The sequence below is a fragment of the Microcebus murinus genome, chromosome 12, assembly GCF_040939455.1.
Source record: "Microcebus murinus isolate Inina chromosome 12, M.murinus_Inina_mat1.0, whole genome shotgun sequence".
NCBI lineage: Eukaryota > Metazoa > Chordata > Mammalia > Primates > Cheirogaleidae > Microcebus > Microcebus murinus.
Window position 1 is genome coordinate 88,293,382 of NC_134115.1, and position 13,741 is coordinate 88,307,122.

General features: G+C 38.1%; 1 protein-coding gene across 19 annotated transcripts in view; it reads right to left on the reverse strand.

The window, feature by feature from the left end:
• FNBP1 (formin binding protein 1) overlaps nt 1-13,741 on the reverse strand; it is a 132,829-nt gene that overhangs the window by 33,122 nt on the left and 85,966 nt on the right. For all 19 annotated transcript variants that reach the window (XM_020289517.2, XM_020289521.2, XM_020289532.2 and 16 more), the window contains exons 7-8: nt 1,971-2,099; nt 234-380 (exon numbers count right to left, since the gene is read on the reverse strand). In XM_020289517.2, the coding sequence (XP_020145106.1) occupies nt 234-380; nt 1,971-2,099 (276 nt within the window). The remainder of the gene's footprint in view (nt 1-233; nt 381-1,970; nt 2,100-13,741) is intronic.

The window sequence follows — 13,741 nt, forward strand, 5'->3', positions numbered from 1 at the left end:
ACAAAGTGAGACTCTGTCTCAAAAAAAAACAAACAAAAAAACAAAAAACAAAAAAACACGGAGGGCTGAATCAAAGAACCCTCCAGTGGTGTGGCCAGTATTGAAAAGTACTGTGAGCACGGAATGCACCTACCTCCCACGAGACAATTAAATGGGGGCAGCATGGAGAGGGGAGGGGGAGAAATAATGGAACCACAAACAGTTGTAAATTAAGCCCAAACGACAATACTTACATTTTTCTCATCAATTGATTCAGCTGCCTTTACTATGCCGTCCAAGCATTTCCCGATGATTGGGATCACCTGCCGATCCACCTCCGCGTACGTCTTCATCGACTCTCCGATTTTCACTATCCTCCTTTCCTCCATCTCCTGTATTTTCTGTAACATTAGATTTTGTATAAAATAAATTTGGTCCACTGTCACTTAAGGAAGCTGTTTTTAGGCAACACTGTTACCTCTAACAAATTCTCTAGGAGGAGAAAGCGGTTAGGGTTAGAGCAACCTGAGTTTATTGTGCCTCTGTATCAGCCAGCTGTCCACATATCTTATAAATCGTTAGGCTGCCAGATGTACACTTTACAGTAGACGCTAACTCAATTTCAGTAAGAATCCCCAAACTCGGTACTTTTATCATTAACACTATTTGGTAGTATATTCCAAACACTTTCTCCATCTTTGATCCACTTTACCCTTCACCAAAAACACAGTATTCAGTTAACTGTCTCAACCCAGCACAGGCTGAGAAATAACTAGTGTACCTTCCACTACAATTTGGAAGTTCTTGTTTGCTGTGTGTGCAGACACTAAGAAACAAATATTTTTTCTACAACCAGAGTAAAAGTCATAAAAGATTTCCCAAATGGGAGGACATGTGTATATCTCTTCTCATACCTCTTATTTATTTATTTATTTTTTTTGAGACAGAGTCTCACTCTGTTGCCCAGGCTAGAGTGAGTGCCGTGGCATCAGCCTAGCTCACAGCAACCTCAAACTCCTGGGCTCAAGCAATCCTCTTGCCTCAGCCTCCCGAGTAGCTGGGACTACAGGCATGCGCCACCATGCCCGGCCAATTTTTTCTACTTTTAGTTGTATGGCTAATTTCTTTCTATTTTTAGTAGAGATGGGGTCTCGCTCTTGCTCAGGCTGGTCTCGAACTCCTGAGCTCAAGCAATCCTCCTGCTTCAGCCTCCCAGATTGCTAGGATTACAGGTGTGAGCCACCACACTCGGCCCTCATACGATTTTTGACAACCTAAGGAACCAAACCGAAAAAATCCAGAAGAAAGATTTGTTTTGGATTTGTTCATTTGTTCAAATCCTACAACTGTATGAATGCTGCTTTGACTCCGAAAATTGGTGTTTTTATAACCAGAATCATCTCTTTAGCAAAGACAGCATTAATTGGAGAATTACAATTTAAGACTAGAAAAAAAAAATGGTTGCAGGTATAAGCCATGAAAGTTTTACAAAGGCTCCTGATTAATTTTGAGATTAATGTTATATTTCATTCTTACTGACAGTCAATGCTTGATCTAGATGCTCTAAAAAATGACTTAGTGGGCAGGGTGCAGTGGCTCATGCCTGTAATCCCAAAACTTTGGGAGGCCCAGGCCAAGGCAGGAGGATCACTTGAGGCCAGGACTTTGAGACCAGCCTGGGCCAAAAAAAAAAAAAAAAGATTTAGAAGAGGCTGGGCCCCATGCACCTATAATCCCAGCTACTTGAGAGGCTGAGGAAGAAGGAGCCCTTGAAGCCAGAGGTTTAAGGCTGTTGATGATTGAGCCTGTGAATAGCCACTACACTTCAACCTGGGCAACAAAGTGAGACCCAGTCTCTTAAAAAAAAAAAAAATTAGTGGAAATTTGGAATTATATAAACACTTAAGATACAAACCTAGAAATCTTGACTCAGAAACAATGTGTTTCTAAGGAAAACAAAACATGAAATCTGAAAGGTTTGAATGGCTTACCTGAAAGATGTTAGGTATGTGAGTATGGTAATATTCATGCTGCTCATGGTTGAATTTCTGAAGAATTGACGAGTAATCAGCTTTGCTGTCCTCTGCCATTTGGTGACGTATTTGAGCTTGTTGTCGGGCCTTAGGGCAAAAATGAGAATACCCCCACATTTATACATCATAAATAAAAGCATTGGCATAATAAATAAAAGCCTGGAACTGTACAATGGGGCGCCTACGGGCCAAATTTACCTCAAATCATTGTATTTTGCAGATGCTATTTTTAAAAAAATGTTTTGTATTTGAATTTACTTAGGTAAGGAATGTATGGCCTAGTTTTCTCAAACCTCACCATCCTCTATTGTCTTAATGTGGCACTTTGTCCAATTCACATATTTATGTTAACTGGATGACCCTGTGGGAACCTCCGTTCACATATTTTATATATATATATATAATTTTTTTTGAGGAGGGAGTGGAAATCCATTCTTTCTCTCTCTCTCTCTCTCTTTCTTTCTTTCTTTCTTTTTGAGACAGAGTCTCCCTCTGTTGCCCAGACTAGAGTGCCGTGGCGTCAGCCTAGCTCACAGCAACCTCAAAACTCCTGGGCTCAAGCGATCCTCCTGCCTCAGCCTTCCAAGTAGCTGGGACTACAGGTATATGCCACCATGCCTGGATAATTTTTCCTATTTTTAGTTGCTTGGCTAATTTCTTTCTTTTTAGTAGAGACAGGATCTTGCTCTTGCTCAGGCTGGTCTCGAACTGAGCTCAAGTGATCCTCTCACCTTGGCCTCCCAGATTGCTAGGATTACAGGTGTGAGCCACTGCGCTTGGCCCATACTTTTAAAAATCCAGTTCTCAATGGGTTCATGAACTAAGTAGACCTTTCTAAAACTATACTTTAAAGAGCAGTAAGTATGGCACCCTCTTTGTGCCTTTTATGTTTGGGGGGATGCTACTTCATGTTATTGCATTGCTTTTCTCCTAAAAAAGCATTAATAAAATTTACAAATGTTCTCTTCTAATTCTTATCTTGGTTAATCACATACCCAAAAAAAGGGCAGAGGGGCAATTGTTGACAAGTTGCAGAATAGATTTTAAAGCTCAAACAAGAATATCTGTAATCTCTAAAGTCATCCACAAATACAAGAGATTGTTACACTATTACAACCACCTTAGATTTATGTAGCACTTTGGTAGGGTCTTTTTCTTTTTTTCTTTTTTTGAGACAGAGTCTTGCTTTGTTGCCCCAGCTAGAGTGCAGTGGCATCATCATAGCTCATTGTAACCTCAAACTCCTGGGCTCAAGTAATCCTCCTGCCTCAGCCTCCTGAGTATCTTGGGACTACAGGTGTGTGCCACAACACCCAGCTACTTTTTCTATTTTTTATAGAGACAGGGTCTCACCCTTGCTCAGGCTGGTTTGGTAGGGTCTTGATAAATAATATCTCACAAATCTCTAACACAATCTGAGGTCCACAGTGCACAAAACTACCCCATGCCATATGAAGATACAGCTTGGTCCTTAGGTGACTTGGCAAACTCATTGCATGGAGCCAAAGACACAAGAGGAAAAGGGCTGTGTTCCAACATAACCAAGGCAACCTTTTGTTTGCTTGCTTGTTTTTGTTTTGTTTTACTGAACCAATGTTATAGAAAATTAAGACCTAATGGTGAAAGAAAGAAAGCACATAGAAACGTTCTCGTATAAACACAAAGAAGATATGCTGACGTTGTTTGTCCTACTTTCTGTCTGATGGTAACATCTAGTATTGGCTTTTTTTTTTTATCATCTCAACGTTCTTTATTGGCTTCCTGCCTATGTGACTTGAAGACTTAACCTGATTTTCACTTCACATTTCACTCATATGCATATTGGCAAAAGCCCAAGGTGGTAATTCACAGTTGCTTCCTTTATTTTCTTCCCTATTCTTCCATGAACACTTCCCAAATGAAGGTAACAATATCAGTGTCTCCAAGCTAACTTCCTCATTACTGAGGTTTTTTACTTTCTTAAGGCCTTTATGTATCTCAGTATCATTTTATTCACTTTTCATCTACCCTTGGTTTATTTTAGCTGCCACATTCTTCCTCTTTGTTGGCAGCCTGTTAACTCCCTTCCTGACATATGCTCTGGCTTCCGCTTCTTACTGTGTCCATTAGTAAATATATTACTCTAGTCCCCAAAATGTCAAGTACCCAGCTATCCTCAAAAATCCATCCCAGTGTACAAAAGCCCTCCCTTGTTTAAACACTAGCTTCCCACCTGCAGGCACTCCATCTGTTCCTCTAAGGCATCTAACACAAAAACCCCATTAACTCTTCCAGTGCTATCAGTTTCATCATTTATCATTTTGTTATGAATATGAAAAAAAAAAAAGACCAAGGAAATTCCCACAGAGACCTCAAATTTCTAAAATATTCTCTATTTCATTCACAAACTTCACTCAAAAAGTCTCACAAAAATCCAAGGGGGATTTCCTCATCTCTTATGGAAAGAACAGTAACAAGTGACAAGATAGAGAGTTCCCTTATTTATTTGGAGATTCTTAGTGAATCTGAAACAGAGCTCGGAATGTCATTGTAATATATAATACGTATGCATGTGTGTACACCCCCCACACACACATGAGCAGATAAAAACTTCCTGACAATAAACCTGCTCATACCAACAGTGGGATATTTGACTTATGAGAGGGGGGTGTCACAAGTGACCCAGAGCCCTTTGGTTAGAAGTGCCTGTGATCCTCTTCCTTTTGGCTCCACAGAATCCCTAATATGTTTTAGCTTTGGCTGTATTGTTGCTTTTTTAAGTATATTAACTCCTAATACTTTCATGCTGCCCTTTACCCTGTTTATATACAGTAATCCTGAAACATAACTAAAGACCACTAGGTGTGAACCATGGAAGAAGATGAGTAAAGAATGACAGGTCTAGGGGGGAGGGGGGAAATGGGCATTTATTGAAACCTTCAAATCTGTACCCCCATAATATGCTGGAAAAAAAAAAAAAAAAAAAAAAAGAATGACAGGTCTAATATCCAGCCTGGAAGATAGCCGAGCGGCAGAAAATAAACCAGACAACAAAACTTCAGAGGGAACAGGTCTACTTTTCATGTTAAAGAAGCATTATCTCTCTGGGAGTTTTCCTTGAATGTAAAAGCTTGTACATAAGATGGCAAAAGCCCATCTATTTCCACAGTCTCTCTCCCCTCCCCACCAAAAGGACAGGGAAATGCTTAAAAGCAGCAAAATATGGTTATACGTCGAATTCTGCAAAGCCACAGCAGGACAACAGGACTGTCTTTTTCTTAGTTCCTACATCCAGCTGCTTTGAATTAATATCCATGTTTGAACCTCTGGCCTAAGAACGTGTCATTGTTCTAACCAAGTTTCACTATCTAAAATCTATTTTTGATTAGTAAACTGTTATTATTTATTATTACAAAAATATTTTTTAGAATATTTTGAAAAACTTATCTGGAGTAACCATTAAGTAACTATATATTTTAGAGACTGCATTTCCTACGTCTACAGCTAAATGAAGATTATAAGCATCACGATTTCTCATCTCTTTTTAGGTCAGCCTATTTCCATTCTAAACCGGACCATAAGCTATTTCTTTTAATTAAATTTCACATCCTAAAAATAAAAGATGCTGCAACTTATATAGCAACATTACTATCGGGCAGAAAGACATACAGAGGGTTGGTTTGTTTTGTCTTGTTTTAAATGAGTCAGAGTCAAAATTTAGAGATAATGTTCTAAAAAGTGCTGAATGACCACAGTTGTCTGAAACTGTAAGTCACAGACATCTTTGAATAAGATCTGGACCACTTTCATGTTCAGCAGAAAGACTGAATTTAAACTTTAGAATTTCTTTGACAAACCATTAGGAATCTCCCCCAAATAAATCCAAATAGGCCTAAGTATGTACAGCTTACACATGACTTCACTTCTTGGTAATCCTTAACATAGTCCATTCTCAATGTCCTTGTGGAAGTAAAACTGTACCACCTAAAAGGTCAGTTTCTAAATAAAGAGAACAATATTTTAGAAACTAAACTGCAACTCCATATTTAAAATCCTAACAGTTTAAAGATAAAAATACTGTAATCCATTTATTAGGTTATTAAGTATAAAATGTCTGATTTTGTTAAGTACTAAGTTTGACAGTATGTATCTCTGAGCAATTTTTGTGAAACCATGGTTAAGTAAAAAATTAGTGTTATTTTCGAATACGAGTTCTGTCGTGGAACCAATGCAGTGCAGATAGCTCAAAACATCAACAAAGTGTTTGGGAAGGATGTGGCTAATGAGCACACAGTACATCGATGGTTTGAGAAGTTCTGTTCTAGTGATTTTAATCTTGAAAATGAGCCATGTGGGCAACCTGACACCAAGGTAGATAATGATAAACTGAAAGCTGTAGTGGAAGCAAATCTATCTCAACCTACGTATACAACCTATGCGTGAATTAGCACCAAGGTTTGACGTACTATTCCAACAATATCAGACCATTTGAAACAAATCTGCAAGGTAAAGAAGGTGGATAGATAGGTACCACATGAATTAAATGAGCATCAGAGTAGAAATTGTCTCAAAGCTTGCCTTTCTTTGCTGTCACAACATAAAGGTGAACCATTTCTATACTGTATTGTTATATGTCATGAAAAATGGATTCTTTTTGACAATCTCAAGTGCTCAGCACAACGGTTGGATAAAGATGAAGTGCCAAAACACAGTCCAAAACTGAATATTCATCAGAAAAAGCTAATGGTGTGTGTTTGGTGGTCCAGCAGTGATATTATCCACTACAGCTTCATGTAACTTGGTCAATCGATTACAGTAGAGGTCTACTGCAACCTGTTGGGTAAAATGATGATGATGCTTACAATTAAGCTGATGAGATTGGTCAACAGAGACAGGCCAATCCTATTACAAGACAATGCTCTACCACATGTGGCACAAACAATGCTGCTCAAACCACAGAAACTGGACTTGGAAACTCTGTCACCCATGAGACCTTGCACGAACTGACTAGCACTTCTTCCAGACTTTGAACCATTTCTTGCAAGGAAAAATATTCAATTCTCAACAAGCTGTGGAAAATGCCTTTGATGATATAATAAACTACACTTTTGATTTGAAATGTCTAATTTAATATTTAAATATTTAATTACTTAATAGCTAAATTTAGATTATTAGCATGGCCAAAGTATATAGCTATTTTGGGCTTAATTCCCAATTACTTTTTCCTTAATATTTCAAAATATTAAGGAGAATAATATTGCTGGCTGAATCTCGACTGTCACAGACAGCGAATACACAGAGTACTAAGACACTTTCTCATGGGGAACATGGTAGGTTTGCTTCTAAGTTACAGCCTTGCATCTTTTTTCATAGCTTTTGACCTACTAACAAAATGAGTAAATACGGACTAGTTCCATTTATATATCAACTGAATAAATAAAATAATGAGATTTCTTAATTTTTTGAACATGGCCTTGGACTTCTCAGAATGTTATACATTGATATTCCTTAAATGGTAAACTATTTAAAGCAGCAGTATCCAGAACTTCTAAAACAGTTACTTTTTTGTAACTTTGGTAAAGGATATAAGACATTATAAATGCCCATCTTTTATTACAAAAAGTTTAGGGAAAGCAATGAGGAATGTTTTACAGTTATTACTGGTCGCCTAAACAACAGTGAATGTTCTGTGGAACAGCTGCACTTTCGATACTGTATTTCATTACTATCATAAGAAGAGACCAGTTGTATTTTAGGCTGGATGGAAAAGGGGGTTCAATCTAGATTTTATTCATTTTCATCTAAGAATGTACTATTTGGCACTACAGATAGGATGCCTGAATTGTTATCCAATAACCAGCAACCTGCAGCCGCTCTGCTTAGCTGGCAGATGGGCCTGGCCACCTCCCACAGGCTGGAGCCACAGCACGAGGCCAGCACAGCACTTGACTCCACGTCCTCACTCCTCCTCAAACTAGGAGCTACTGACTTCACACTGTAGGTAAAATGAAACTTATCAATGCAACAAACTGGGTTATCTGGCCGCCTTTCCCCATCTTTTGTTCTTTTCTCTCCTGATTACAAAAATCTGTTTGCTGTAAATAATTCAAACTTACAGAACTGTATGTATGGTTTAAAAAGTGAAGGTTCCTGCACATTCCACTTCCTGCAAGCTAGAGGATCCTGACTTTTGGATGTGGCCAGATAAATGAGAAGAAAGCACAGTCTTTTTGTAGCATACAAGTGAGGTAGACAGTGCTGGATTTTATTACCTATCTTCTTCATATTTTTGTTTGTTTCTTTTTTTCTTTCCTCCTCCACTCTGAAGGAATATTTTCTAGGTATTTTTGAGATCAGAAAAACAGCAACTTGTTGGGAATCCCTGAAAACCCTAATTGGTATATTAGATTTCTATAGGATCTATTAATGGTTAGGAGTGAAATTAATTTTATCCTAGTCTTTGACCCAGCAATTCTATTTCTGAGAATTTATCCTAATGAAATAATCACAAAAGATACCCATCATAGTACTTGTTTATAATAGCTATTAGTTTGAAATAATAATTTGAAACAAATGATTGGTTAAATATTATGTCATACCGTCAATGGACTAATGTATAGCCAATGTAAAGGAGTATTTAATAAGGAGAAGTAAAAGCTATCTGAAATTTTTAAAAATTTTTACAGTTTTCAAAACAGTATTTATGGCCTCATCCCATTATTGTAAAAACGAAACATCAATAATGGTCACTCCTGAAAAGAGTGATTAAGGAATATTTTCTTTTGCCAAAAGTATCAGTAAAAGAGACATTTTCTACCGCTGAATCCCCAGAAATGGTGAAAGACTGAAGAGGTACGGCTTGCCTTTGAGGTCCAGTTGAAAAAAAAGCTCTGAAAAGCTAATGGAGTAGGACTGACACTAACAAAGGAAGAGATGAAAAAGCTCTTTGTCTGGAGCAATGTTGTTACGCGATAAACGGCATTGTTTAAATTTCCCAGCACACTGGGGCATCTAGAATACATTTTCAAGTTTGAGACTAAGAATGCATTTTAAAATTCCTATTCAGACAGAGTGCTGTGAGTTTTTGTTGGAGACTTCTAGGCCAGGGGCTTGCCAAAACAATGAGTCTGTCTTTGATAAATTTATACAGGCAGCTAAAATACAAAACAGAGAAAAACTTCAAAATAAGTTAACCAAAGAAATATGCTTGAAATATTTCAGCAATTTCCTGACTTTTTCTTTCCTTTTTTTTTTTTTTTAAACAGTCTTATAACTTTCTAGCCCCAGTGTTGTAGGTGTCAGTGGCTGAAACAGAAGGAGAGAATGCGGAAAAGATAGCAAATGAGACCAGCATCTCAATCCTGCATGGGCCATTCACTTGCTAAACAGTTTTAAGAAAAGCCCTTCTGTTTCCCCATACCCTGGTTGCCTTACTTGAAAAGTAGAATTTGAAACATTTATTTACTAAAGGTGAGTGACAATTTCTACTAATGGAGAAGAAGCCAATGTTGGTATCGTTCATCTTGATGTTGGCAAATCTCCAAGGTGGGCCAGTGAAAACAAATTCAGTATGAGCTTAGAGCTCTCGATAATATATAAACCATGGTTTCCAAGACTCGGCCCCTCCTCCTCCCTGGTTTCTAATGCATTGCCATTGGCTATAGAGACTCGGGTTTTTCTGTTATGGTGGGTTTGAAGCTGCTTATTCATTTCCCTCACCCCAGAATAGAACACTCACAGGTTTCATATATGTACAGCTGAAGACAATAGCTTGATTCTGCTCAAAGTTAATGTCCGTATGATCATCATTCTCCATTGCCACGAAGTTACTATAAAGTACAGAAATGCCTAAAGCACTTTTTAAAGTGCAATTCTAGAAAAGATATGTTCCTTAGTAAAGTAAAAAAAATTAGTCATGTTACACAACCCAAGGAAAGAAATGAAATACTATACTTTCATTTCTGAAAAAATCTGAGGTGTTTGGTAGTAGGTTAGCAGCTGTTCACCCTTAGTCTCCAAGTCACCATAGATGTTTAATCAAGAATGTTTAATATTAAAATCTTACCCACGTTATTCAGTAATATACTATCAATGAGGCCAAGATTAAGAGTATAGGCCCTTCCTCCATTTAACCTTAATGGTAGTTTTTCTGCTTTCTTTAAGCTGGGGAATGCCCGGCAAAGCTTTTCCTGGTTGCCAGAGAAGATAACGAGGAAGCTTGTTTCGGTCTCAGGCTATGGAGTAGAATCGGGGGAGAGTGTCCTCTGAAAAACAAAACCTTAAGCCTGTGCATACTGTACAGATGGTGCAAGAATCCTCAAGCCAAGAAATTAACATAAAAATTAGTTCCAGGTTGTCTGGCAGAAACGATATAAGACCTTGCTGGGAGAATACTTCCACAATCCTGCTTTAATAGGATTCCCAGCGGAAAAAACAATCTCTGGTTGAAGTTATGCTCATATAAAAAAGATAACAATATAAATGCACAAGGAAATAAACCACCATGAGAACTGATGCAATAAACGAGAAAAAATTAGAACTTCAGCTAAAAAAAATTTGAAAGAAAATATAAAATGAGAACATTTAAAAGGATAAAGGAAATAAAAAGCAACAGAAATCACAAGAAAATAATAAGATGCTCTAAAGATCAGGCATATCTGCAAAAGAATTAAGTGGAGCTTCTAGAAATGAAAAATGAAGTCACTGAAATTTTAAAAAAATTCATGAGTTAAATAACAGAATAGTTTGAAGAGTATTCATGAAGTAGCTGAGGAAGTTATACGAAATGTAATATACAGAGATAACAAAATGGAATGTATGAAAAAGTGACAAGGCATGAGAACAGAATGAGAAGTTTCATACACATCTAATATGAGCTCCAGAACCAACAATATTAATAACAACAGGTAATGTTTGAAGTGTCAATGCCTGAGCGTTTTCCTACATTTATGAAAGGAACAAATCCTCCAGGGACCCCAAGCAGAGTAAATTAAAAATAAAACAGGCTATACTTTGAAACATCATAGTGACACTATGGAATACCAAAGGCAAATACAGTCTTAACCACTAGAGAAGAAAGTCAAAATCTACAAAGAAATGCAATTAAATAGAAAGCTAACTTCCCAAGAGGAACAATTGACAATCAAAGACAATAAAATGATATTTTCAAAATATTTAGAGAAAATAATTGCCAGTCTAGAATTCTATTTTTCTTTTCTTCTTTTCTTTTCTTTCCTTTTCTTTCTCTCTTTCTCTCTCTCTTTCTTAGTGACAGGGTCTCACTCTTACACTCATGCTGGAGTACAGTGGTACGATCATATCTCACAGCAACCTCAAACTCCTGGGCTCAAGCAATCTTCCTGACTCAGCCTCCAAAGTAGCTGGGACTACAGGCGCAAGCCACTGTACCAGGTGAGAATTCTATACCTAGCTAAACTATCACATTAGACTAAGGACAAAATAAAGATATTTCAAACTAATAAAGAAAGAAAATTTACCACTCACAAACTCTGTTGAAAAAAAATTAAAACAATCTATCATTCAGGAAGTAGGAAATTTAACTCAGAATGAATGAGACACCAGAAGTAATACCACTTGATCTGCAGTATCATATAGCTCCCACTGTGTAAACAGATGGTGCATAATGGCTGCCCTCTTTAGATGGGGCCTGTGCTTCCTCATCCAGTAAGGGCCACACCTTTCTATACACGGTCCTGATACTGAGGCCTCGTGCTAATAGCTGTCACCTTACCCCAACCCAATAGTTTCACACATGTCTATTAACCTGCCTAATTCTGTAGGTAGGAGCCATGGCTAAGAGTGAGGAGCTCATTTAATATCAATATAATCTTACAAAGATATGGGCTTTAAAGAAAAGAAAAAAATTATTTATATAATCCAGTAGCAATGCCATGTGGTCAAGAACACTGCACTTGGACACAGAAACGTGTTTCAGTCATGGCTGTACCATATCCAGCAGGGCCACTTTAGGCTAATGGTAATTTATCATTTTATAGCCTTACCCTTTTTATCTATAAAGAGATAAAAGAATTATGGAGAGGATTAAAAACCCTTTGGAAAATATAAAACACTTTTCCAGTGTGTGTTTTTCAAGGAGTAGGTTCAGTAACATTTCATCAGGCCACATTCATCCCAACATTTGGGTTTTCACATCCTTCATAAACCGTTCCCATCTCACTTCTCCAGCTGGACCCTACAGAGGCCCTGTCCTGGCGGGCAGGTAGATGCACCCAACATGAGCCCTGAATGAGGGGCTCCCCACCTCACCTGCTCTCCCTGCTCCATCTTTTCCATTTCCACCCATCCTTCCGTTCAAGTTCCAATCCCTTCTGTGGGTCTCTCCCAGCAGCCTATAATCTGCACAGAACTTTTTCAGATGCAGAATCCATAAGCAATTCTTGAGCTCCTAGTGTTTGCTCATCATGGGATCAGGTGATTACATGTATGAGTGACCTCTTTAATCATTTTTTTAACTGCTATCATTCTGATTATTTTCACCACATGATTAGCATGTTATGTTTGATGCTCTGTCTTCTTCTCTGCTGATTCACAGTTTCCTTGCCTCTCCATCTCATCATTTTTGCTCACTGGGGCCCTTGTGAAAGGTATCTATTATAATCCCACGGGTGCTTTGCACACTTCATCTAAAATAATATTCTTGTTCAATGTCTGGAATGTTAACAGTAGACAGAAGTGGAAGAACTGAGGAGGGAGGAGCCAGGAGTAACCCAGGGAGAAGGACACAAACAGGCAAAATGCAGATGGCAACAACAGTGTCCACCAATTAACTGCAGTCCAAAAATAGGGCACCACTTTACATGCATCACATACCACTGGAACCTCACAACCAGCCTTGAAGTGTAGCATTGTACTCCTATTTTACAGAATATGAAACAGACTCAGAGATGAAATAAATTGCCTCATCATACCATTTGTAAGTGGTAGAAACAAGATCTGAACCCACTTCTGTGTAACACTGAGATTAGGAAAAAGCCCTTGGCCAAGGAGTAGGCCATTTACTATCAGTGAAAATTAAAATACTTTATTAAATGGGTTACCATATGAAAGCCTTTAGGGCAGTTTAGGGCATGTAGTAAGTGCTAAGTGTGACAGACAAAGAAACAGACAAATAAATAAATGTTTCAGTGGATTCACGTCTATCTTCAGATCTAGGGCATGAGAATGACCTATCATTTCCCTCTGCTCTATTGCTATTTTGCACGTTAACTTACAGGTTTGTTAATGATTATGCTGTTAGGAGTAAATATAAATTCTAGAGATCTGACTGCTTACAGGGTAGACATAAACAAGAGAACAACAAAAGTTTCTTTTCTAGAATCTTTGATTTGAACATTGACACATTTATAAAAGAACAGTCATAGCAACAATAACCATTTTTTTTTTTTTTTTTTTTTTTTTTTTTTTTTTGAGACAGAGTCTCGCTTTGTTGCCCAGGCTAGAGTGAGTGCCGTGGCGACAGCCTAGCTCACAGCAACCTCAAACTCCTGGGCTCGAGTGATCCTTCTGCCTCAGCCTCCCGGGTAGCTGGGACTACAGGCATGCGCCACCATGCCCGGCTAATTTTTTTATATATATATCAGTTGGCCAATTAATTTCTTTCTATTTATAGTAGAGACGGGGTCTCGCTCTTGCTCAGGCTGGTTTTGAACTCCTGACCTTGAGCAATCCGCCCGCCTCGGCCTCCCAAGAGCTAGGATTACAGGCGTGAG